Raw genomic sequence first — 27,763 nt, forward strand, 5'->3', positions numbered from 1 at the left:
GGAGGACTGGCAGGTGAAAACGACAAGGTGAGGGACATGAAGCTAGTACAGGCAAGGGGCCAAATCTTAGGGTGCCTTTAAAGAAGTTAAACTTTTTCTGAACATTCATTACCACTATTGTTATTTTGCCAAAGTATCACTCATCGATCTGTCCCACTTAGAAAATGCACAAAGAATAGCATGAGATTCCATCCTCCCTCTCATTGTGGAATGTACCACCTGTCTGACCTGTTTGGATGCTCCTTGTGTTTGACGTCCAGGTATTTCAAGGTAGCGATGAAGGACTGAGCCTGGAAGCCTCTTGCTGTCCCAGCCACCACTGGGGTGTGACAGATAGCACTGTCTGTTCCAATGGTAACAATGTTGCTTCTTAAAGGGGTCCCGACGTGGCCCACCTTGTCCACAGCCTTTGCCACACAACGTACATGGAACCTCCGGCTGAAGTAAATGCTATCTAGGACCTACCAGGAAGAATAAAGCACCTCAGACATGTGTATACTAGTTAAACAGCTCCTTACATTGTAACTTCTGGGTGATATAACATAATCAGTTCCCAATACAAGGTAATTCTGAAGACCACCCATCATCCATCCATCCATCCATCTGTTCACTCATTTGCCACATAAATACTGACTTTCTACCAGGAACCAGGCACTACGGACAGAACAGTGAGTACTTCTAGCCTAGGATAGTAAGTCAGACAATGAGTAAGTAGACAGATGTGGAGCAAGAGCCCAGAGATGACTGAGTACCAGGAATGCTATTCTCCTTATATATTAGGTTCAGCATAAGGACCACTCAACTGGTTTTCAGTCCTTCCAGCAAGAGTCACTGGTCTCCAAGTCATTTTTGTTGAGGGCATCGTGTCAGGATACAGAGGAGAGGTGCTTCCTTCCCAGGAAGCACCCTTGTTTTTCTTTCCTGCCTAGTGCTTTCCCTCCTCGAGCCCTAACTACACACCTCGCCAGGGTTACAAACACATGCAGCTTGAAGTTGAGAACTTAGCTTCTGATACTTACTGGCCTTTGAAGACCTTTCTACAGATGCTTTTACACTCCCAGATATACAGAAGCCATACAGTGCTTAACTCAGTCTATGCAGAGGCAACGCAGCTCACCAGAACCCTTTAGGTTATGTATGCATACATATAGGGAAGCACATAACAGGAGTAATTAATTCTTAGTTCTGTGTGCCACAGACCTCCCACAAAGCAAACTTACAAACTTATATACTCTATCCATGAAAACAATTTTCACTGAAGTCCATTAAAGATTAAAGAAGATTTTTCCATTAAAATTCTTTAATTAGCTGCCAACGCTTTATTTATTTATTTACACATGGAATTAGTTCAAAAGGAATGTGAGGCATCTTACCAAAATGCATAAAATGCAATGATGTTAAGTAAATAATGGAAGAAATAAAGATAGAAAAAAGGAAACTGGGGTAAAAGTATCAGTCGCCAATTCATTGCAAGAAGGAAAACTGAAATATAATGTAACCTCATAAACTTGGTACCTGTTAAAAATGTATACTTGGCTCACATCAGACCAAAGTCCCTTCATGATTTTGTTGAATAGAAAATTAGATACTTGTGAAATAATAAGCTGTTAAGTCTTGGCATTTACATTGTTTCAATAATATAGAAGGTAATTTAAATGAGGTAGGTTATGTTGCAAAAGAATGGATCTTCCGGCCTTTCTGAATAAGTTGTGCCAAAGACAATGGGCATGAACAACCCCACTTGATTTGAAGTCTCCCATCTATGTCTAATACCTTTCCTCCACCATTAGCCCACTCAAATGATGAACTTATTAAAGTGAGAACAAACTGTAGGATGAACAGGAAAAATCAAGAGAAATTTCAGTCCTAAAGAAATCTCTGATTTCCAAAATTATTAAGCGCACTCATTTCAGTCAAAACTCATTGAGTGTTACTCTGGGCCAGATACTGGGCTGAGCCTGAATCTCTACTGCTTTCAGCTCTTTCTGAAGAGAATGAACTGCACTGGTGTCATGAGCGGTCTCTGTAGTGCATGGTTTCCAGAGGCTGGGAAAGCCACCCCTGTCCCCTGCTCTCTGCTGGTGGCAGAGGTGTGGGTCTGGTCTCTAACTCTCTGATGACAGCAACTGCACTGCGAACTTCCTTTCATGTGCTCCCATGGGGCTTTCTAAAATGCCGATTGCTCAATAAGAATTTTGTCCTTTCATTTAATCACTAGCCCTACTATGTGCCATCAATGTGCTGGCCACTTTGGGATACACAAATGTGGCAGAACCCCTGCTCCATGTCCTTAAGGAGTTTATATCCTACTACTTATTGAATGATTGAAGAGATGTGAAAAAAAAATAGTGATCATTAATTGTACCTGGAATCTTTGACTTACTCTACCATTTGTAGGTCACTTTTATATCTGATTTGTCCATGACCTTGTTAGGTGGCTAAGTAGAAGAGGTATGATTTTGCAGATCAGGAAACGGAGACTCAGAGAGGTCAAGTAACTTCTTAGCATCACATAGGTAAAAACAGGCAGAATCCGTATCTGTAAACAGGTTGTCTAAGTTCTCTTTCTAATACACCTTATTACCTTCCTTATGTATAATGACAAAAACACTGTGTGTACCTGCTCATTTGTTTATTTTATTCCAAATGCCATGTATGGACCTTAAGGAAATTGATAGAGTCAGAGAAATAAAGAGAAATACCAGTTTCCTCCCTATGCAGCCAGGCCCAGACCCCTAGACCTACCATGTGGTTGACACTGGTGAAAGGTGTATTGTCGGTGACAGTCTCAAAGGGAGACCGGGCCCCGTTGCCATCGGTGGGGGCAGCCACTTCCCAGCTGAACTGCACAGATGTCTGGTTGATGCCAGCCTCACTGCAGCGCTCCTTCATGATGGCATACTTGGGGAAATGAGGGTTACAGGGGGTGACACAGACCAGCGGGTAGCCTGGGGAGGGGGACTTCTTGACACCATCCTTGTTAACCTCTTCTACATGGTCATAGTCAGCCAGTGTGACAACCTGCAAAGGAGCGACAAAGCTTCAGCTCAGGTCGGGTCTGGGAAAGGTCAGAACTAACGCTCCACAAGATCACTTCACTTCCAGGGATTCTTGGAAATGCAACAGAAGTTTACAAGACTTTGCTGGGCATCCCTAAAAGGTACTGCAGGCCTTTAGCAGTAGAGAAGATCCTCCTACTGCCTGAACTACAAATCTTATTATCGTTTTAATCTTATTCCTAAATCAGAGCTCTAGCACTCATGTGAAAAAAAAAAAAACTTTCATTTTCCTGCACACTCTAATCAAAGCTATATCATGAATGATGGTGACTCGTTTAAATTGTTAACAGTACACAATTTGGCAAAATAAAAGTGAATAAAGATAGTGTATTTCTTCCATGGTCAAACAAGAGCCGCAGTTTGAAATGATCCTTCTCCTATATGAGACTAGGCAGGGGAGGTTAGAAGACTTATTCTGACTGCTTCATTGTTATGGGTTAAAATCCCCTTGGCAACCTCCAGGCATTTTCCTCCTAACTGTAAAGTCAGTGTGTTCATTCTATCCATCCCCAAATCGGTAATCACGATACTATGTTTCTACAGACTTTTGATTCTATGTGTGTGGCCTGTATGGAGGATGATGTATATGGGGTAGTATTACTTTGTTTTACTCTTCCAGGTCCCATCAAAGCAACGAGAAGATCAATTGCATTGTACTTCCTGTCTGTATCAGACGAAGGTATCAACATGGTTTGATCCTACTCTTATGTCAGAACAGGGTTTCTCATCCTTGGCACTATTGACATTTGTGCCAAATAATTCTTTGTCACTGGGGCTGTCCTGTGCATTGTAGGATGCTTAGTAACATCCCTGGCTTCTACCCACCAGATGCTAATAGTATCTAGTGTTACAGTTGTAACAACCAAAAATGTCAACAGAGATTGCCAAATGTCCCATGGAGATGGTGGCTGAAGCTCAGGGGTCTAGGGGGAGGGGACAAGATTGCTCCCAGCCGAGAGCCACTGTGTTAGAAGAATGAAGAAGTATAGCACCAGAAGTCGTACTTCTCTCAAATTCTCATCTAATAGTCACTAAGACATAAAAGCAGCAATCCTTCAGGTCAAGCAACTCACGATGGGTGGTGCTGGCAATATGAGACTCCCTGCTGCCTCCTGGTCTAGAATCGTCACCGTGGCAGTGGTCACATCACCAAGAACTGCTTCTACTGGGTCATCTGGGCCAAGGACCAGGGAGAAAGACTCATGCCATTCCCGATCTTCATTGGACAGGATTTCGACTTTAAAAAAGATATGATCCACACCTTTGCCAAGGACAGAACAAAAAGAAAACAAAGGTTCTTGTTAGGTGACCTGCCCAAGACAGTACAGGTTGGCACTCCCTAGACTTCGTGTTAAATATGTCCTTTCCTGTAGAGGTTTTCCATAAATGCAGGGGCTGCCGATCACTTTAGCCACATCTCAAGTGGGGAATCTATTTTATAGACTGAATTCCACCTGTGGCAGCAGCTCAGTATTGTAGATTTACTATTCAACACCATATGAGGATTAATGGTCCCTGCCTGACACTAGCTGGCAGTAGTAAAAATCTATGATCCAAAATACACTCCATCCTGGTTATGAGTTTTTGTTTTGCTTAATTTTTCTTTCCCCTTTCCCCTTACGCATGAGCTCCTATGTGGCTGTGAGCGCCTGCACACACAGACGTCCTTCAAAGCTGTCTCCTGAGAAGAAATAGCTCAAAGGCTCCCTACCAGGCCAATCTCGCAAAGACAATACTGTGAAAGTTTGGCAATCTTAAAGAGGGAGGGCTAGAACTTTAAAAAAAACACCCTTCCTTTTCTGTGAGATGATTCCCTGCAGGTGCAAACATCCCTGGTGGTAGCTAAAGTCCCCTCCCTCCTCTCCTACAGACATCTGAGCTGGCTTACTTCTAAGAACTCTCTTTCCCCCAGACGCTTATGCAGGAAAGGAGAAAGTAAAGACACTCAGAAGAGAGATCCGTGTGCAGATGTGGAGGAAGGCCAAGCACTAAGCAGACACACATAGGCTGGAGCTGAAAGCCCTTTAAAGCTCAAGGAGGGTGAGAGAGACATACGAAATCTCCCAAAGTCATTTCTGAGGGAGTCATTTTCTCCCTCCACCTGCCAAGACATCTCTGAATAGGCTTTCTAACACTGTTGTCCACTTTTGGCTGCATCATAAATGATGCCATCATCTACATTAGCCATTATATCTTTCACTGTTCCAGAAGGTTCTGTGAAAAAACCTAGCATACAATTCAACCCCTTCCCTGTCTCACTCCTCCTATCAAATTAATACATCACGTAGTTAAGCAGCTGGTTGTGACCTCAATCCCATCTTTCGCTCACTCCTGACTTGTCTCCATTGCTCTTTCTAGGATAATCCTTTTCAGGAAATGCTATAACAGGGTATCACATTTTCTAGTAGATGTTAAACCACTTGAGCACAGCCATTGTGCCTTCTGGATTTTAGTAATTCCAGCCTAAAGGGCCCAGCACAGTAGTTTGTACAATGTTTCTTGAATAATGGCCATCACGTATATTTTTAAAAAATCAAGTGCTCCAATCACTCAACCAAAATATAGGCTTAAAACCACCACCACCACCACCACCACCACCACTACCACCAAATCTTTTTAAATGAACCAAGGGTGTTCTGAAGTAAGGGACCTATTTTTTTTTCTTTTGCCATTGCATTTTTATTAATGAAAGATTTTAAAGACTCCTGTGATCTCAAATGGGCGCTTAATACTTTATGCTATTGGAATTACTGTTCTCTTTCATTTTTTTCTGCTCGTTCCTTTATTCAAATATAAGATATTTGGCTCTCTAGTAAATAAAATCTGCAGGTGGGATTAGCATTCAATTACCAGGATTGAACTTTAAGACTCGGCTCTTTGGGTAATAATCCACACCAGACTGGGCAGACCCGTCCCGTGTGCTACAGCGGATCTTCGAAGTCCTGTTCTGATCCCCTCTGCGGATCACCTTGATGTTCAGAATGGCCGTAGTATCTGGTCCCGAGGGTTCTCGGACTTGGTATGCTGCTTCTTCAAACTCAATGGTGGGGGCTGAGGAAACATGGTTAGGGAAACAAGAACAAGTTAGAAAAGCAGGAAGGATGGCGACTCCCAGGAAAATAACTTCTAACGACAACAAGGAGTTGTTCTCAGTTCATAGTACAGGCAACATGGCTTGCAGTCATAAAAATCAATCAGTATTTACCCCTGAGCAATGCTTGGGAAAAAGGAATTTTATTTGTGATTTTGTAGAAGAAGTTTTTTTTTTTCTCACATTGTTTCTTATTCAAAACAATATAGTGGGAAAATATTTTTAAGGACTTTGGAATTCATAATGTCCAAGTTTCCATCTAGGCATTACAACTCACAGAATGTTTTAAAATTTGCACAGTTAATCATGGGACTGAGACACAGTAGGCAACTGATAAGTATCTATCAACTGATTTCATGAATCAACTCCTTTTCATTTATGGTGTGTAAATTTCTAAGGTTTATAATTAATTGCATTTATATATGACTTAAATTTACCAAATCCATCTTTTTCATTTCTGGTCCTTTGGATCCTCCCTCTCAGTGCTCTCACCTCCCCACTGCTGGCTTTCCCTAACTTCTTACAGGTTATTTAGTGAAGAATGGGTAGTTTTAGTGACTACCTACAGCGATAATTCAGAAACACAAGACTTCCTAACACAATCTGGTTTAAGGTACTATTGTCATTGGTAGGGTGTGATTAATAACAGGACGATGATTTTTATTAAGAAATTCAAATAATGCCTTCTTTTCTATTATATTCCCATGAGGAAGGGCAAGGTGGTAGTGGTCAGGAGAATAAGATAAAAAAAACAATGTGAGCAATTACAAATTTTATATTACATTTTTTAAATTAAAGTTTATTGGGGTGACAATTATTAGCAAAGTTACATAGGTTTCAGGTGTACAATTCTAGGATACATCATCTATATATCACATTGTGTGTTCACCACTTAGAGTCAGTTCTCTTTCCATCACTATATATTTGATTATGCCATTTTTAATATATTATAGAATTTTGCAGAATTTTCTAGAGTCTCTATGTTTATTCCCCTCTTTCCTTCTCAGAAAGCAATTCTTTCCAATTATAGAAGATAAGCCTCATTTGCAACTTCATACTTTTTAAAAAGAATGTTCTTTGAAACTTAGGAATGTCACTGTTAACAGTGAGAATTTGTTACCATTCTGAGCTTCCACCATTGGGTTTTCTGTGTGACTGGCAGAGGTTCACTACAGGAATGAAGCTGAGTTTCCTTGGGAAAAGGAGTAATTCAATTTTAAGGTTGGCTTTTGTTATCAATGTTCAAATTCATCCACGATTTTACACTGGAAACCCTAAGAGTCTCATTGACTGTCAAGTAGACTCTAGAATCTGACAAAATAAAGTTCACATCCAATTTCACTGCTTACCTCTCTGTAACTAGGAGCATATATTATATAACTTTGCTGATTTCTTCACCTATAATATGGGGGTGATAACAGCTACCTCAAGGGATTACTGTTAGGATTAAATGAATATGATAATATGCTTAACATGATTCTTGGCATACAATAAATATTCAGTAAAAATAGTTATTATTATTTGTATTATTATTATTCATTCACTTATTAAAATATTTTAATAAAACAATTATGTCCCAATTTGGAACAGATTTTGTTTCCCCAACCACTTGGGCCTCTGTTTACTAACACCTGACTAAAGAATTTAAGTTTTTTTCCCCCTTAGGCTAGTAGGCCAAGTCAATGAGAGAAAACAGGAATCAGACTTTTCCTGGAAGGTGGCAGTGTTTAAATCAGTTCATTGGATTCAATTGATTCGGATTGTATTTCCAATTCTGCTCCTGAACTACAGTGACTTAAATAGTTTCTATTCTCTATCTTAGCATCTCTGTCCCAGCTTTTAACCATACTCATTCCTTATCTCTTGGCAGTATGGTAGAGAGTAATGAAATTAAAAAACCTATAAACTTATTGGAGCTCTATATGAGGGTGATCATTTGCTGCCAACATTTTATATAAATACTCCAAGATTGTTATCAGTAGGCACTTTCATTTTTCAAAACACATATAATTACATTATTAGTAAATGTAATGTGCATTAAATGTATATTAGAGTAACTGTTACCATCTTCATCGTTGGATATGGTGATGGTGGCCATGTTATTCTTTCCAACTCTGGCTCCACTCCAGTGGTTTCCAAGAGGATGGCCGAGGTAGACCCTGAATTGTTCCTCAGGCTCAAACATGGAGTCATCATGGATAGAGACAGTACAGTTCTTCATCTAGAGTCAATGGCACAGAATAGATTAAAATTTGCAGCAAGATATCAATACCTTACTTGGTTTTATTTTTCTTCTTTGCAGCATCAGAGTCAACACAAATTCAAAGGATCCCAAACTGTTTAATGTATAAAGTACAATGTTTATATCTAACAGTTCATGCCTGAGTGGGACCTATCTATATGTGGAGCATTGTAATGAGAACATTCCAAACCATTTTGAATTACTGGTCATGAGTTATGAAAAACAAGATCAATGAAAGAACCCACTAAAAAGCATCTGTAGAACATTTGTGTGCTTTCCCATGTTTTGCCTGGGCTGACCAATATACTGGCACATGTTATAATAGGGAGATTTCTGATGTGGGGGTTTAACATAGGATTAGACTTCCTGGAGAGCTGAATAAGGTTTATTTTCCATTGTAAAAAATTGAAAACTCTTATAAAGAACTTAGAAAGGCCTCCTGTTAGGCTAAAGACACCTTTAAATGCTCCAGAACTCTCAAATATGCTGCCAAATGGTGTCTCATCTGAAAATTGCTGAGTACGGAAAGTCTCAGAATACAATTTAAATCCCTGTTTGATGACAAGAAGTCAAGTGTTTCTCAAACTGAATATTCTCTACTGAGGATTGTATTCTTGAGAAAATGTAGAATAAGGTCACAGCATTTTAGATAATGAAGCAGCCTCGATAGTAGAGTCATGTGAGAAGTGGGATTATTTTTAGTTGAACCATTTCAAGTCCACTATACTACTGTATTGCACAGGATATGTGGGTCTAGAGAAGTTTCATTCTCATTTTCCTAATTATACTAAATGGTAGGAGAACATCCCTGTGAGCATTTTTTATATGTGGCTTGCTAACCTGAATTTAAATTCCTGAAGAATGTTCCTTTTTTCTACCACATTGTCCTCACAATCAGAATTTCTTTATAGAAAGTATAAATTTAGTCATGACACTTCGGGATGTCTTTAAAAGAAGACATTCTAGTGAATGACAAGTTTCAAAGACATATTGCTTAGCAAGCCAAGAAAATGAAGACTCCAAAGGGTGCTTATGAATAATGAAAGATAGATTGTCATGTAGGTAACACAGACTATTAGACTGTATTTCTTTATAATTTCATGAAATAACAAACTGCCTCTTGGATAGGCAGATAATCCTCTTCTGAACTCAAAACAAATACAGACATGTAGACTCAAAGCTAAAGATTACATCTGTAGTATTTGTGTGTATTTTTAAACACGTGTTTCAACCTGCCACCGCAAAATTCCCATAAAACACATAATAAAGACAGGGCTTTTATGAGTCACAAATGTTTAAGAGGCTGAAAGTCCCAAAGAATGAAGCTATCATTTTTTTTTTTTTTGGTCAGTAAAAATGAACAGAGGAAGAATCTTGGATAAACTGGGATGGATAAGGTCTTCTTATGCTAAATTTCAAAAGGACTAATCACAAGGCAAAAATTTGATACACTGGCTTATATCAAAATTGAAGACTTCTATTCAACTAAGGCTACCATGGTCAAAGGTAATAGGTAAGTGATAGATAGGGAGAATATATTGATAATATCTAAAATGTCTACAATGGGCAAGGAATTAATATTTAGAATATACAAGAAAGTGTATATTGCAAATCACTAAGAAAATTGCAAATCAGTAAGAAAAAGACAGCAATACAAGAAAATAAGGAATACAGTATAAAAAGAATAAATTTCCATAGGAGGAAACTCAATAAGCTAACAAGCATATAGAACAGAATTAATTAGAGAAATACAAATTAAAATGACATATAACATTATACATATTAGACTAGCAAAAATTGAAAAGGTAACTAATGCTAAGTGCTGAAGAGGATGTGGGCTTATAGCAGCCCTCATGGGCTGCTAGTGACATTCTAGAAAGCATTCTGACACTATTTTTTCAAATTAAGTACATGCATGTCCTATGGTCCAGCAGTTTTGCTGCTGAGTATATTACCAAAGAAATCCACACATAACATGTATAAGGATACACTGCAGCACTCACTATTAGTGGTGGCAGAGAGTTACGAGGTGACAGACTGGGTGCTATAGTGGTTCCTCACTGTCTATTGCTGAGAGTGGATGGATAAAATGTAGTAGATACACATCAGGAAATACTATGCAACAGTTGGAAGCAACACATTAGATGAACACATAAAATACATGGATGAACAAAACAGATTGCTGAGTAAATGCAGTCAAAGTTTGAAAAAAATATAACACATGAGCAATTGTATAAATTAAAAATTATACACATAAAATAACCAGCATTTTTAAAGAACAAATACAAATTGAAAGATACTCATTAACCACAATAGATTGATGAGCTCTGAAGTGGGGAAGGGAATGTGACTGGAGAATTGATGTAAAATAAAATGAATAAATAAACAAAATAAAAGGGCCTTGAACAGGTCAATGAGGACTGTGTTCCTTGAACCACAGGGTACAACTGACTCAGTCATCTGTAGCTGAGATCCAAAAATGGAAAAATGTGATTCTCATTCAATATACACGTTTGACATACACTGAGATGCAGGCTTTGAGTCTGATGCAGTCATACTGAATGACTGGGGATTTTTAGGGGTTCCTGTGCACATATGTGTATGCATCCCTTCTCGTGTACATCGTCAAGAGAATACTGACTTGAATCTATTCAACCAACGCCTGCCTATCTGATCCCATACTATTGATCCTATACTAGGATGTATATTGCCCTGGGACAGGGGCGCAGGTACTAGAGCATTATCTCTTTGTCCTCTAGGTAAGATTGTGGAATGTGTTCATTTCTTACATAGTTTCATAATAAGAGGAGTCTCATTTATTTGATTCTGCTAAATTCCAAAAATATTATGCATCATCTAAATTTCCCAACTCAACCAATGACATATGTATTTGGTTATAAGTGGGAGACCAAGAAGATTACTAAAAATATTATCAATTAGTAAGAAACTTCCTAGGATGTTCAGAACTTGTCTAAATTACTTTCGTATGGACAAATAAAAGGCATTAAGGAAGAAGAGACCTCCACCTTTTAGCAATCATACATCCACTTACTTTCTCTCCTTTCAGAAATGTAATCCGTGAAGAGTCGGTATTTCTCCTTTCCTCGAAGTCCTCCATGACCCGAGCTGAATGGCCCTGAGTATAGCACCTCACTGACGACTCATAGCTCAGGTCTCCACTCCGAATGATAGGCACATGGAGGACACCCTCCTTCTCCTTCACTACGAGCAAATCCTTGGCAAACTGCATGCTGGGCACTGGAGGAGGAGAAGGAAAGATGGAGGCATTGTTAGAGGGAGACAGAGGTGGGTGGCCTCAGCTCCTGTCAGCCCTCAGCACCCACATGGCAGGCGAACTCCGCTAAGGGTTACCTTAGGCTGGCAAATCACAGGTGGTAAGCAGATTTCAAGACATGGTTGCTGCTCTCGGGACAAAGGAACTGCTTCCACTGTGAGTGCGGTTCCAATAAAAGAGAATAAATCAATTTTGCATCTGTTTCTGGTCAGCTTCAGGGTACAGTTGCCATCTCAAATGCAAGCAGGTAATGCAAGTAAAGAAATGGGCCAGGTATAAGGAAAGTGGTGATAGAGTCATGTATACTCAAAAAAGTTCACTTTCTTCTAAGGCTACAATAAGGAACAGAGCAGTGCAAGCCTGCTGATAAATGGCCATTCACATTAGTCCTGAGGCCAGGGAGAGAACAGGAAGAACTGGTGAAAAAGAAAGAAGAGGCCCTGTTTAAAGGGGGTCTAGTCTTCCGTTGGCAGATCTTCCTATTTTTAAACAAAGCCAGAGATCTGGAGTTTTATGTGCTATCTCCTAAATATAAAAATAGTAACCAATTAAAATAGTAAAAAGAAATTCCAGATAGGTCAAAACTATTTGGGCCAAACAAAACATATCCAGATGCTGAGATGTCCAGTGGTTCCCCGGCCTGTGACTACTGCTGCAGAGCTACCACACGGCCTCATTTGACTTTAGGGAGGAACTGTAGCCAAATCGCAGTTAAAAACAAGGCCTTCGGAGTATATAAGCTTGGAATTCTATCCTAGCCCTGCTGTGATATAGGGCAATCGACTTAGATTTTCTGAGGCTTTTTTTATTTTTTAATGTAAATTGGAAATAATATCTAACTCAGAGAATTATTGGGAGGATTGAATTTAACGAGATTATGTATGTGTGGTGCTCAATACAGTATCTGGCACACAGCAGGCACTCAAATTTTGGTAGGAATTATTATCACATGGTTATCATTACCCCCTATTTCCAGCCTTCTCAATATGAAGCGTAATTTTTTCTGCTTCCTTCCTACAAAGCCTGTGGTAATTAGCTGTGCATTAAGGCGTGTCCCCATCCAAGACCAACATTTTGTTGACTGGTACTTATTAATTTCTTTTTTTTAAATTAAAATTTATCGGGGTGACAATGGTTAGTAAAATCACATAGATTTCAAGTGTACAATTCTGTATTATATCATCTATATATCACGTTGTGTGTTCACCACCCAGAGTCAGTTCTCAATCTATCACCATATATTTGACCCCATTTACCCTCTTCTACCACCCCCCTTCCCTTTTGCTCTCTGGTAACCGCTAAACTATTGTCTGAGTCTATGAGTTTTGGTTTCTTTATTTACTTGTCTTATTCCTTTGTTACTTTCAGTTTTATATATCATGTATCAGTGAAGTCATATGTTTCTCGACTTTTTCTGTCTGACTTATTTCACTCAGCATAATAACCTCAAGATCCATCCATGTTGTCACAAATGGCACTATTTTATGTTTTCTTATGGCAGAATAGTATTCAATTGTATATATGTACCACATCTTCTTTATCCATTCATCTATTGAAGGACACATTGGTTGTTTCCATGTCTTGGCCACCATAAATAAAGCTGCAATGAATATCGGAGCACATATATCTTTATGGATAAATGTTTTCAGGTTTTTTGGGTAGACACCCAGGAGAGGGATTATGGGTCATATGGTAATTGTATTCTTAATTTTTTGAGGAACTTCCACACTGCCTTCCATAGGGGCTACACCAATCTACATTCTTAATTTCTTAATAAACATTACAAAGGGGTAGTCCCTCCAGTTATATGTCAGTCTTTGGGGCTGCAGGAAGCTGACGTTACAGCTGTAGTGTTCTACTTCCTGTCTGCATCCTGGATATGTTATATATGCCTTACCAAACCTGAAAGGAAGGAACAGAAAGGGTAAGCACCCAAGTATTTTCCAGTCAGTATAGAGAAAGCTGTTTTGGCCTCCAGTCTGCCCACTGCTCAAAACTGTTGGCATTAGCAAAATGAAACAAACCCGTTATCTGAGTTAAGCCTAACAGTTATCATTTATTACTAAAGAAAAGCCCAGAAGATATTTCTTAAAAGAACATTACATCTAAAGGAAAATCAACAGCTTTGGCATTAGGCCTCCAACATTAACCACTTAGGGCTCTGCCATCCAGTAAAATGGTCTGTGCTGTTAAAAGGGTGGCGAGGACATGACCTAGCACAGGAGGAAAAGAAGGAAGCTGGTTGCCAGGTAAAAAGCAATACAAGCTAGGAAGCTTTTCTGCTCATGGCAGATTATCCAAGGGTTCGCATTGATTTTTCTCGCTGACCTGACAGGCACCAAGTCAGATGAGAGTTAAACGCTAGAGTGGAAACGTTTGGGTTTTATAATGCATTAACTAACCCAACTTTCTCTTGAGCTGTAAAACACTCCTTTTTTTTTTCCTGTTTAACAAGATATGAACCCTCACTCCTAGTCAAAAAAAAAAAAAAAAAGGAAGTGGGTGAAAGCTTCCCATGGTTGTGTTCTGGGCAGACCCTGCTTTACAGAGGCCCCAGTCCAGGGGGAGACTGAGGACTCTATTGTCAACCACTGGGGACGCTGATTTGAGTCCTTCTGCGTGAAGTGGAAGGTTTGACTCTATCTTCTCTACCAAACTCTAGAATCCGACAATTCTAAATTTCATCAATTTTCCCCCAGAAACAACTGTCCTTTCCTGTTCAAATTCATGTTACTTAGATTAGATCTTCAGCGGAGACTGACATTTTGTTCATATACCTGTTTCTTTTCGTTCCTGCATGTCATCTACAGGACCGCCAGTAGTGGTTTCCTAAAACAAAAATCACACACCACTCCTCGGCTTGTCAGCATCTGTTGCTCCCCTCTGCTTATAAACTCCTTAAGCTAGAAGTTAAGTCCTCTTAGAACTTGACTCAAACCCATCTTTTCATTTCCTTCTATTCACCTCCTGCCAGGCTCAAAGCAAAAGACAGCATCTCACTGTATTCCAAATATGCATCTCTCAAAATTTTATAGCACTATAAGGTTATTTACCATAATAAATTCTATTTTTTCTGTTTAAAGGTCTTATCCCCCAATGAAATGTTGATCTTCTTGAGGACACAGGCGGCCAAGGCTTAGACATTTTTTGTGTGTCTAGCGGAGTGCCACAAACATGAAAAATTATTTCTTTCCCATATTTCCATGTAAAAGTATATGCATGCATGTGCTCAAACACATATATGCGCGCGTGCGCACACACACACACACACACACACACTCACACACATTTCTTGAATGAAAATGTGAATGAGTTCCAATGCATACACATAGAAATTAAGGGGAAAAAATAGAACTATACTCTACGCCACAAACAGGCATCCCCAATCTCTTACCATCCTGGAATGTGTCATTAATTGCAATGACAGCCTGGAAGGGTTTGGTCAGTTCGGCCCCTTGTGCTGAGCTGAGAAAAACCACAAAGGTCTCCAGTCCTTCAATTACTGGATACTGAGTGTCATCTAAGATAGTCAAGGTGCAATACTAGAAGAAAAATCAGAATGTTAACTAGACTTATTGGGGTGAGCATTTTGCAACATATACAAATATTGAATTATTATGTTGTACACCTGAAACTAATATAAACTTATATGTCAGTTGTATCTCAATTTAAATTTATTTTTTTAATTTTAAAAGAAGAAAAAGCAAAGCAAACTTTATGGAATGCCCAATATATAACACTCATTTGCTTTTGGGAGATTAGGACAAAGGTGACAACTTGACTTTCTTTGGTTGTTTTAAGTCTTTTTTTTTTCTTTTTCTTTGCTTTATCCATAAAACTGTACTCTTTTTATTATAACCCTTAGGTGGTTTGTTTCTAGATATTTACATCAAACTAGTGTGGTTTCTATCCTAAATATGTGGTGCTGGATATCAGATGCTGAAAATGTCACTTGGAGACTTTGTAGAAGATCCCTCTAAGTTTGTTGTCTTGTTTGTATGTTTGTATTTTTGAAGAAAGGGACGACAGTAATATCACAGGGGGAGTTTAAGAGTCCTCCAGAAAGTTTGGAGAACAGACTAGAGAGAGACCACATTAACAGACCTATCCAGCCGTTCACTGCTCTATGCTCACCTGCTCAGTGATACCTGGCCCAAACTCCACCTTCCTAGAGCTGGGAACGTAGTCAACTCCTGGAGTGGCAGAAGCTGGGTCCGAGGGCCGCGTTGCACACCAGACAGAAGTCAGGGTAGAAAGGTCAGTCCCATGGCGGGTTACTGGAATCTTCACTGTGCCTGAAGTGAGATTCACAGGTTTCACTGAATGAGAGATTCAGTGGGGCTTTCTCAACAACGTTCTCCTTCACAGCAGCAGCTGTGTTATCCTGCTGGCTTGTCTACTCCAACTTCAGTGATGCCCCTGTGCTCCCTCTGAGGAAGCCTGAGAGGTGTCACCACCCTCTTATACTTGACATTAAGATGAAGAACAGATTCGGAGGAGGGTCTCAAGGAGGCAGTGCTGGAGAGATAGACCCAGGGGAAAGTGGTTTTGTGGTTTCACAAAGGAGACTGTTCACAGGAGAAGAACAATGACTTTAAGGGGGGAGGATCCATTGAAAAACATTTGAAGTCTATTTTGGGAGAAGAAACTCAGAGACTAGCACCTCAGGGATGAGTCAGAAAACAGTCAATTAAGGAAGAACCAGCGAGGAGACTCTATGGGGCCTGAAGCTGAATGTTTCTAATTAAATGTTCCTAACTGGTTTGATTTTCCTATTTTATCCGAGTGGTGCACACATCATTACTTAAACCACTTGTGCTTACTGCTTATCTTAGGAATGAAACTCACCGTCTGGTCTACGGTGACATCATACTTCATAGGGTCCTAATGACATACATGAGCAGTTTTAGCTGATTTCACAATCACATTTTTCTAGCTATGTTGTGGGGTGACATGTAGTGATGGCTTGGTATTTGGTATATGGGAAAGGAAACATGGCGTAGTCGAAAAGCTCTGAGTTCTAATCCCAGCTCTGCTTGATCTTTGGTGATTTATTTAACCTCTCTGGGCCTCCATGTGCTTTCCCATACAATGGTAGCTTTTCCACAGAAAATGAAGTGAGAATGCATGGAATGTCCATCACATGGTAGTTGGCATTTAGTAAGAGCTCAAAAATATCAGTTCTCACTATCTGTCAAAGTATCACCTTGGAGGAGGTGAAAGGCCTTGATCAAGTGGCTCGGATCAGTGGATACTCATCACAGCTGTGCTCTTTCTGACAGTATGTCTGCCAGCACCATGCAGCGGACTTTAAGATCCTTATGGAACCAACCAGAAGAGGGAAGGAGCCTGGGTGGATAAAAATGTGCCCACTGGCTGCTTTGGGCTGTTATAGGAATGAGAAAGTTCCAATTGTGAAAACACTGAAATTTTAGAATGTATTTGTTTTACCAGCTAGAAGGATACTAAATAACTTATGTCCATTCTCAACAGATCACATTCCCCTCCTTTGCAAGCCAAAATGCTTAGCACCACGCCCTCCCTCTGGACCACAGACATCAGCCAATGAAGCTCTCGGCCAGATCCCTTCTGGCCATCAGTGACCAAAGCAAGAAAAGCTGATGGAACTCCCTATTCTTCACTACCTTCCATTCTTGGTTGGAATGCCTAGCATGACATATATAATGCCCTCAGAACAACAATGGCATTCTCAGCGTTTTAAGGACATTGTCAAACTTGAGAGAATATCATTTGAGAAAGGGATTAGGAAATGGGCAAGGGAACCCTGGACATGCTGTCCCTTACCTGCATCCTCGCTGACTGTGAAAGCCGTGTTGCCCAGGGACACAGTAGAGGCATCATTGGGACCACTAATAAGCACCTTGGCCAACGACACTGTTCCGATGCGGGCATTGGCAGAAGCATCTGCCAGGGCAATCTCAAATTCTTCCTCCTCTTCGTACTCGCTGTCATCAATGAGCATGATGTCACAGGTGGACATGGTGATGCCAGGCCCGAAGATCACGCGACTCTCAGCAGACATTCCTCTAGATTTAAAATCAGAGCCCGATTCCAGAGCATAAAGGCTACTTCCCATAGCTGACTTAGGGATTGTGTAGCAAATCGCAGATACAATGCTGCTTGAATCCCCTGAAATGCAAAATGGCAAGAAAACCAAAGCATTTGAAGGAGTGCTTCTCAAATTTTAAAATCTCTGATGAATTGGTGAGCTTGGTTTCCTCCGACACACTCCATCACTATTTCTGTTCACACTCTGACATGAAACCTTCCTGCATTGCAGTCTCTTTTGAGCCTATGGGATAAACTCCTTGAGGATTTAACATACCCCAGATACTTTACCAAACAACTTAAAATGGATTTCTTATTCTGTGAATTTTGTGCTCTGTTAATTCACAAGACTCATTGCCCACCATCTAAGACCACAGCGGGTGGAAAGATAAGAGACGTATTTGGTACTTTAAGTGGCAAAGTAATTGTATCTTGAAGGTAGTGCTATGAGCACAGTTCACTGCCTTTCTGAATAAACTTCTGCATTTTAATTCCAAGGGAAAAACAAGCTCGATTAAAAGAACAAAAGATAAGACAAAATAAAACCCTTTTCTCTGTACAAATGACTTTACTTATTAGTGCTGCTACTGCCCTGGGTGACAGCCTGTTCTGGGCCCAGTTTGCTGGCCCCCAACAATCAATGGGGCTTGCTTGTTTTCCAAGTGGTGTCACCAAGGGTTTGCATGATCTACAGTGTTTGTTACACTAATACCTAGTCATCAGATTCAATAAAAACCTGACATCATCACTTTTAGTCATTGTGTGGCTTTGAATGAAGATTTAATTTCCATATGTTTTACAGTCTCAATATTGAACAATCATAAATCCATATAGTCTTTCATTTTCAGCCCCTCAAAAATTGCTTTATTTCTCGCAGTTTATTTCTCATCTGAGCTCTACAGGTGACACTCACATAGGGAAATCTTTAAACACATTTTTGTTTCAAGAACTAAGATGAGGAACCAGTTCTTATAAACTATAACTTCCCTCCTTGACCAAGGCTAATAAATATTTTATGCATTGGGTGATTGATTAAGAATACTGAGAACATGAATAATTTGCAAGGCCAAAACACGTAACCAGTCTTTCAGTCCCATTGAAGAATAAATGGGAGTGCTAATAACTTGAACTAAGAAGAGAAGCCTTCTGAGAGTACTCACTATAGGTAGGATCATTATTAGGGACATGTTAGGGATTTAAATGAGTTAATACATGAACAGTAATTACACACATGAGTTAATATGGTACATCATCATTTGGCACATCAAAGGGATTCAATAAATGTTAGCTATTAGTATAGCTCCTTGTCACCTTTGGTACCAACAGACCTTTTCTTTCAATAGGTGCAAACAGAAAACCAGCACTCTCGTTGACTCGGTAGATCTTCTTATCAAACTCTAATGTGGGTTCATCCTCAGTGTCATTGATAATGACCTTCGCCTGGGTGAACTCCCCTAGCAGGGCATATGCTGGCATGCTGAGCTCCACGGTGAAACTCTCGATATTCTCAAACACATCATCATCGTTGATGACAATAGTGCAGGATTTGGTGTCCTCTCGCTCATCAAACTGCACCTGTTACAAAGAAAACAACAAGGAGTTAAGCTGTGCCTCCGCTTCCCCTGCTCTGTTCTCCCAGAGCATCATGGGAAAAGAGGGCCCAAGTGCAGTGGGCAGAGCACTGAATGAAATAGCTGGTTCTTTTAGCCCCCAACTTCCTGCTGCATGACCTGGAACACTTGGCTATCTCTTCCCATTCTTCATCTGCACGTTGGGGCTGATTTACTGCACAGACACGTGGAGGGCAAGATATCCCCTGTCATCTGGTGATTGTAGAAAGACATGTAGGTAACTATTCATTTCCTGTTTTATTAACTCACTTGGGATAGCAAGAGTCATTTGGTTACTTAGTTCCCTTCCTATCTGTGGCAAGTTTAACTGGAAAGATCTTTGAACTTGGAGTATGAAGTTCTAAGTCCTGGTTTTGTTACTTCCCAGCTGGGTTAGGCTTTGAAACTTTACAAACATCATTTTCCTCATCAGCTGAATAATAATAACGTTCCTATTTCACAATGCTTACTGGGAAGACTAAAGGAGATAATGTTAATGAAAGCACTAAGTTTATTTTAAAGTACTGAACAAATGCAAGATATTATCCTTATTACCATCTTATTACTTGTACAATCAAAATTGACATAGAATCTCAGTGTACTGAATGATGGTGTTTGAATTCAGAAAAAGTTACAGTGCAAACAAGCTGGGCTGAACTTTAAATTTGACTAAATCCTTCACCATTAAGATGGGCTGGATCTATAATGTGAGTGAACTTAGCCTGGTACAAAACAGTGAAATTATTTTATATGCATAATTGTGAACTTACAGGATTTATTCTGGTTTTACTTTGTGTGAAAATAAAAGATAAAATCTTCAAATGGAACCAGGGCTATAAATTTGTTCAAAATTGAAATGGCAGGAAATGGGCCTGGATTGCACTTTTTGAAAACTGAGAGAACTGAAACATATGTAAAAATAGTCATAAACCTCTAAAAAAACAACCCACATAATTTTCATCAACGGAAAATTACTGTTACATATCTAATCAGCTAATCAAATTAAGTTTTACTAAACTCCACATTTCCAAACACTCCCAACTAAGTGAAACTCTTGACAGATCTCTACTTGGGATCTAGAGCACACTGCCTTTTATCTCTCCTTGAAAAACACAAGTACATGCCTTTTCTTATCATGTTAAAAGACTCCTTAGCTTATCTGTTCTTTTCTAATTTCTCATTTAAATTTCACATGTAAGGCCTTCACTTAGTTCAGCTGAAATGCCTCAGAGAGAGGGTCTTCCTTTTATGATTTATGTTGCCATAAGAATAATGAAATTACTATGAGAAAACATTGAATAAATACCTAACAAGTGCCAGGCATTGTACCATAATAAAAGATGACAAATATAGGGCACCCTGCCATAAAGGAGGTTCTTTCTTTTATTTTTTTGTTAAACATTTTAGGAGTTTATTTGAACAAAATTTGATTCCAATCAGGCAGCGCCAAACCAGAAGTGGTTAGGTGCACTCCACCAACAGGAGCTAGGGGTAAGACTTTTATAGAGAAGACATGGAAGCAAAGCCAAGGAGTTTACTCTTTAAGTCTTCCTCCTTTCTCTTTTGCTTCCATTCTCTCCTTTTTCTCTCTCTCACTCATACCCTGATACTAATTACCACTACTGTTACATAGAAACTTATAAATTTGTCTCTCTACCCCAGAAGTCCTCTCTGGACTCCCTACCAACCTATATAGCCATCAATTTATTGTCTCTAAGGCAACTCACATTCAACATATGCGATGCAAAGTCAAGATCACCCACCAAACCTGCTCTCTCCTAGCAAGGGGCACCACCATCCATTTTCCCTTCCGCCCCACTAACTAAACCACTGCTAAATCCCATCAGTTGATGGCTTACTCATCTGTTGAATCCATCCACTTCTCTCCACCTTCACTTTATGATTAAAGCTTACGCTTCCATCATCTCTCACCCAGCCTATCCAGGAGTTTCCCAATTGGTCACCTCAGATAAAGGGGAGAGAGGGTTAGGATTCCAAAGGCTGTGTGTAGAATACGATGATGCCTTAGAGACATTTTCTTTGGTCATGAAGCACAGTGGAAAGACTGAGAAGCTAGAAAAGTTAAGCTTTGGCAGCTAAAAACAATGGAGATTACATAGACTGTGAAGAAAGAAGTACTATGGGAATGGCACATAGGAAAATTACTTGAGGAAGGATGCCAATGGAAAGGGAGGTGGGACAAAAAGAAGTAGGAAGGTGCCACAGTAGCCTATAGCACATCACAGCCCGTGCAGGCAGTTCAGGAATTAGAGGCCCCCCGCCCGCCTACCTGGCCAGCATACTCCACGTAGTCCTGCTGCCCAGGTTGGGAGTTGACCCTGGAGCTGGAGCTGGCGGTGCCTTGTTCGGTGCGACACAGGACGATGGCATACTGGTTCAGGTTTCCAGTTCTCTGCACTGTGACGCTCACAGAGCCCGCCTTCTCACTGACATTGTAGCTAGAAGCACACAAAAAAGGAGTCTGAAATGCTGCCCCTGCGCTGTGAAGAATTCAATTGTTTAATACCGATCTCTTCTGGTTAGCTAGTGGTATCAGGCATTTCAGAGAACAGGAAGCTTGGCTCCTTTTAGAAGCCAGGTTATAAATTGACAGAACGTGTTCACCTGGGACAGTCACAGGACCAAGTGACCAAGGAAGCCATGGATGCAGAGCAGTATCTGTCTCATTTTCAGAGAGAGTGGGAAGTCATTCAGAAGGTTGGAAGCACAAAGGCACTACGGACTTTGTATTTTGGAACATGGAGAAATGATAAACAATCTCTCCCTAGTGTGGGAGAGTAATCAGAATAGGTCAGTGTGTTCTTAGGGAATAAAGTTGCTTGGAAAGCAATTAATGATTTAGCTCTGGTGGGAACTGACTGGACTGGATTTATAGGAAGTATGTAAAGTGTGTAGAGGAGTCAGGGCAGTGCCAGAGGTAAGAAGATGAGAATTGGGCCTAGGTAACAAAGGTATATAGACAACAGGGGAGTGGCAGGGTGCTATAGACTGACTGTGTCTCCCCCTCCTCCAAAATTCATATGTTGAAATCCTAACCCCCAATGTAATGATATTAGAGGTTCAGCCTTTGAGAGGTAATTAGATCACAAGGGTGAAATTCTCATAAATTGGATTCACGCCCTTAGCTTAGTCTCTCATCCTTCCTCCGTGTAAGGTTGCAATGAGAAGACAACTGTCTTAGGACCCAGAAAGCAGGCTCTCACCAGACAGTAAATCTGCCAGCACCCTGATCTTGGACTTCTCAGCCTCCAGAACTGTGAGAAATAAATGCCTGTTGTTTACCAGCCACCCAGTCTATGTATTTCGTTATAGCAGCCAGAATGGACTAAGAACTTAGTTTGCTGCTAGGACTTTGTATTGCTTTTGCAAAGTAGGAGGGAAACTATCCATGTGCTGTTGATTCATAATAAGTGTCTTGGTTTAGAAACGCCCCAAGGGAGTGGGGCCTGAGCTGGGCTTTGTTTTCACCACTGATGGCCACTGGACCAGGGCTTGTGTCCAGTGTGGACCAGGGCAGTGCCTCTGAGAGGTTAGTCCTCACGGCCACCTTTGGGGCCTCTGTACTATTTAGTCCATTAAACATTAGAGAAAACATGATTGATTTGATTCAATTAATTTAATTTTGGCGGAGATACACAAAGTGGTAAATTAACAGTAAAACATTACACTTATAAAAGTGGATTCTGATTTTCCAATAATTCTCTAAGTGTGAGTGAGTAACATGGGGTACATGAAATCAAATTTTTATGTTTTCCCTTTTTTCTCCCAAGTTCTAATTTTCATCTGACTTATGAAGTTGATTTCTTAGAATACTGAGTCTCTGAAATGTAGATTTGATGAATTTTTTCCCCCTACAAAAATTATAATCTTAGTTATAATTTAAGCACTGTGCTTAAATTATAAAATCAGCACTGTGCTTGCCCAGCTTTACTAGTTGGTGCCTCTCTGTTCGCCTCTTCAACTCCCCAACAGACCACAAAAACATCTTAAAAAACTGTCTGCATTAAGCTATGTATTTGCCCCTAAAGGTATACAATCCTATGAACACCAAAGGAGCTAGGAGAAAACGATGAACTTGAGAACAGAGAGAATGTAGCAGTAAGGCAGAGATGGTGTTATAGTGGGCCAGTGATTATTGGCAAACACATATGTACATTATTTCCCTATCAGTTCTACTGGATTATCCTCTGAAACTGGAAGACAGATGCAAAAAACACTTGCAGGAGAGGCAGTAAATCACAATAGTTAAAATCACTGGGCTTAAATCCTGGTTTTACTAGTGATGAGCTATACCACTTCAGGAAAGTTACTTAACTTCTTTCTATCGCTATTGCTTTGTTGTTGCAGGGGCAATCATAATATTCATCTCATAATTCCAATTATTAAACAAGGTGAGTAGGTCAAGTACACAGTACAGTGCCCGGTCCATACAGTATTCAAAAATATTTGGTGTGATTATTATTTTTTTATTGTTGTTATCAACACTAGTGTCATCAGATGACTAGAGCTGAGCCACGCGGTGCTTCCTCCTGATTTCCTCTGCTTGCCCAATTCATTTATCAAGAAAGAACACACGCTAACACTTGTACCTGGTGTATTTAAAGCTGATGAGGGACCACTGGATATGGAAGACATTGTCACGGACCACATTGGGTTTACTGTCTTTCACCAGAAACTGAAAACTATCCATCATCTCATGGATCTTCTTCTCATGCAACACATAACGAATCAACCCTAAGTTCACATCCTCTGTGAGAAAAAAATATACCGTGAATTAGCCCATGGGTGTAAAAACAGTTTCAGAGATTCCCACACCAACATACCCAGTTTATTCTTCTAATGGGTCACAGACAGAACTCGTTTTCCCAAGAACAAAAAGGGATAGTAGCCTTAAAACTAAATGTTCCTGCCAGATTTAAGAATAAGATCCTATTGCTATGTGTGACAAAAGGTCTGTCCTTATGCTGTTGTAAAATGAGAATTCCAGGGTCTTGGCAAAAAAGCACTTTAATAAATGTTTATGGAATGTTAGAGACAAATCTGGGAAATGACAGAGACAAGTCTCCAACCTCATCCTCTGTGTAGATATGCTCATGCCCACACTACCTTCTAAATAAGGTTCTTTGGAAGGTATATGTTACTAAGAAAAGCTGGGGGTTGGATTAAAACAGCCCACATATAAGGCACAGAAAAAATGGAGGTCAAGGAGTAAAAGCAAATATGGCATATAACTTATAAGATGTAGTTTTGCAGTGAGTCCTCCCAATCAGGTCTATTCTCAAAGGAAGTCTAGAAGACTGTAAAAAGCTTATAAGGAACTAAAATAGAAAGTACTCTGCTTGATATGATTCAAAACAGGAAAATATTTCTGTTGAGCAATTTACCCATGTTGATCTTAATTTCTTTGCTGAAGACTTAAAAAAAAAAAATCCATAACTCTAGAGAACAAAAAGTAAACCACACAGGTTCACAGATCTTTCATAAAGTCGGGTGGCTGTTTTTGATTTTTTTTTTTTTTTAATAGAAAACCAAGCAGTATCATGTGATTTCCTTCCAGAAAACCTGGCCAAAGCCAAAAGCAATTTGGGAGCTGAGGAAGCATGGTAAAGATGTTTCTTTTTTGTATTGCCAAAATTCAGTGTAACAGGGAAACAAATCAGGAGAAGGAAACTTCCCAGGTCGAATGGTTAGACACTACAAGATCTATTTGTTTGCAAGTAGGCTACTTAGGGGTGAGAAGCTGGAAGTGCTTGTGAGAAAGATCAGAGAGGTAGGGAGAGTGGTGTTAGAATAGATTCCTCCCATTTCTTGGTTCTCCAAATGCCCACCCTGCGTGAAAGTCACAGCAGCTCTTCCAGGCTGCAGCTTGTTCTCCACGGAGCCGTGCTTGGGGCCCCGTGTAATCTCATAGACAAGCTGCAGGTCCTCCGTGTCCGGGTCCATGGTCAGCAGTTCCTTCTTGGTGATCAAGTTGGTAGCCTGGAATAGAAACGCATTCAATTTAATTCCTGAGGTGGGAATAAAGCAAGAACAAGACCCCGTGACTCAGATTTAATTCAGTTGAACAATGATTTACAGAGTACATTTACTGCATAGAAAACTCTGTCATTATTGAAGAGGATATGAGGAGAGAAAACATGCCAGTCTATGCTCTTGACGTGCTCATACTTCACTGGGAATGAAAGGCTCATGAGCAAGGTAGTTGTGGCAAGAGCTTTAACGGGAGATACTAAACGAGTGTTATACACTTTTCAGGAGCGGGAGAGATTAAATTCCATCTGAATTGGGGAGAAAGGAATTTGAGGTGGTGGAATTTGAATTTGGGATTTAAAGAAGGTTGGAACTTTGAATGAATGATACAATACGGGGAAGATGGCTATTTTATACCTTACAGGAGTCAACTGCAATGCTTGCAATTGAGTAAGATAAATTTATGATACCCTAATATTGCTCAAATATATGGCCTAAATTTTAATTCACTCATTCACTCATTCAACAAAGATTTAGTGAAAGCAAAGGTTTGAGAGAAAACAAAAGGCCTGGTCAACATTTTAAATGCTAAAATAAGGACATATAAGTGACCTTTGGATTTCGCAAAATAGAGATCATTGGTGACTTTCGTAAGAATCACTGCAGTGGGGAAGGAGTGGAAAGTAGGAAACCAACTGGAGAGTGTCAAGAAGAGAATGGGATGGTTCTGAATAAGAAAAAAAAGATTAAATAGGGCACAAAAGGAATTTTCACTGATTTTGTTTCGTATATTTAAAAAAAATCCCAATTAGTTCAGTGGAAAGCTACAGTACAACAGCTGCATTTACAGGCAGATCTCATTTTATCATGCTTTATGCTATTGCACTTCACAAATATTATGTTTTTTACAAATTGAAGACACGACCTTCCACGAGCAAAAAGATTATGATTCTCTTTATTGCAGTACTCGCTTGAGTGAGTAGTCTAGAATTGAACCCATGATATCGCCAAGGTATGGCTACATAACCAACTGATCAGCTCCATGGGAATGAGAAAATCCACATCTTAGAGGGAATACCACACACAAAATTAAGAAATTATTTCTGAAATGAAGAACTGTGTGAGTTTGGGTGGGGATGGAGATTTAATGCTTGACATGTTGTTAGCAGGTGAGAATTATGGCGTATCTTAAAACGACCAAATTGAGATTTAGGAGAAGGAAAAAGAAATTTCTAAAGTAGAATTCCTTTGAGGACACTCATTTTCAAAAATACTTCCTTCTCATTTATGGCATATTCCATATGTTTCTCCAAATCCATCCTCCCCTTCTAGTTAACAAAGTTTCAGCTGAGTACCTCGCTGCCCAGCTATAGGCTCTATTTTCCAGTCTCCCATGCAGCAGATGGGGCCACGTGGCCAATTTCTTAATAATAAGAATAATATGAGTGCAAATGATGTGTTTAATTTCTGTATCACTTGTTTAAAATGAAGTTCCTTGCCCTCTACTTCTCTGTTGTCCTCTCCCCATGGATCCAGTCACCAGCAACAACCCAGGGATGGCAGAACAATTAGAAGGAATCTGCCATCTCTGAAGGCTCATGTGGAGTTCTAGTTAGCCTACTTACTTCCATCCTTTATGTGAGAAAAAATAAACTGCTATTTTCTTTACACTACTATATTTTGGGAGCCATTTTATAAGAACATCTTAAACTATATACAATCCTAATCAAACTCAGCTCACTTAGGGAAGAATAAACATGAGCTGAGCTCAAATTCTATTCATAAGTTATTATCATGCATAAGATTATTGCCCAAGTTGGTCAATGTGAATGTGGCAGATGGAAAGGCCTTACCTTGCCATCCATATACTCCAGCCATTGGAGTCCTAGGTTGGTAACAATTCTCGGGGTGCCATCATCTACTGGGAGAATATCTACTTGGAACTGCTGAGGTGCTGCTGTCATAATCTGTGGGGGAAGCCAAAAAAGACAATTAATCTTTCACAGACATCTGAAACAGGTCAGGTCCAGGACCTACAAAGCTGGAATCCCTGAAATCAGCTGACACTTCAGAATGGGCAACTGAGCCAGTTTCCATCACTTATCACCACTTAGCATCACCACTTAGCATGGCTTAAGGGAGAATGCTGATTGATAAAATGGGAACAATGTGAGAAGAAAAGCAAGAAACAAGTAGCACTCTTGCTGGAATTTCACCTGCTGTGGAATTTGACTTTCACACATCTACACATTTTTTAGTAGAGTTCAATATTTCCCTGAGGTGAAACAATAAACAAAATATTTTTCTTTCAAAAAGTCTTGTTAAAATTTTCCTGAGAGGCAGACAAAAATCATCACGAAAATGTTAATGTCAAAGTCACCAGTTGGAATTCTGCCAGATGTGAAA

At 39.8% G+C, this 27,763-nt stretch overlaps 1 protein-coding gene across 2 annotated transcripts in view; it reads right to left on the reverse strand.

The window, feature by feature from the left end:
• The window catches only part of FRAS1 (Fraser extracellular matrix complex subunit 1), a 423,789-nt gene that overhangs the window by 27,169 nt on the left and 368,857 nt on the right, over positions 1 to 27,763 (reverse strand). For both annotated transcript variants that reach the window (XM_019720206.2, XM_074324419.1), the window contains 14 exons: positions 27,211 to 27,324; positions 25,216 to 25,366; positions 23,977 to 24,136; positions 21,657 to 21,825; positions 19,085 to 19,331; positions 17,493 to 17,837; positions 15,822 to 15,982; positions 15,082 to 15,229; positions 11,445 to 11,650; positions 8,215 to 8,371; positions 5,910 to 6,110; positions 4,133 to 4,320; positions 2,746 to 3,021; positions 229 to 461 (listed from right to left, as the gene is read on the reverse strand). In XM_019720206.2, the coding sequence (XP_019575765.2) occupies positions 229 to 461; positions 2,746 to 3,021; positions 4,133 to 4,320; positions 5,910 to 6,110; positions 8,215 to 8,371; positions 11,445 to 11,650; positions 15,082 to 15,229; positions 15,822 to 15,982; positions 17,493 to 17,837; positions 19,085 to 19,331; positions 21,657 to 21,825; positions 23,977 to 24,136; positions 25,216 to 25,366; positions 27,211 to 27,324 (2,756 nt within the window). The remainder of the gene's footprint in view (positions 1 to 228; positions 462 to 2,745; positions 3,022 to 4,132; positions 4,321 to 5,909; positions 6,111 to 8,214; positions 8,372 to 11,444; positions 11,651 to 15,081; positions 15,230 to 15,821; positions 15,983 to 17,492; positions 17,838 to 19,084; positions 19,332 to 21,656; positions 21,826 to 23,976; positions 24,137 to 25,215; positions 25,367 to 27,210; positions 27,325 to 27,763) is intronic.

Source organism: Rhinolophus sinicus, linkage group LG02 (assembly GCF_036562045.2).
Source record: "Rhinolophus sinicus isolate RSC01 linkage group LG02, ASM3656204v1, whole genome shotgun sequence".
In the NCBI taxonomy this organism is placed as follows: domain Eukaryota; kingdom Metazoa; phylum Chordata; class Mammalia; order Chiroptera; family Rhinolophidae; genus Rhinolophus; species Rhinolophus sinicus.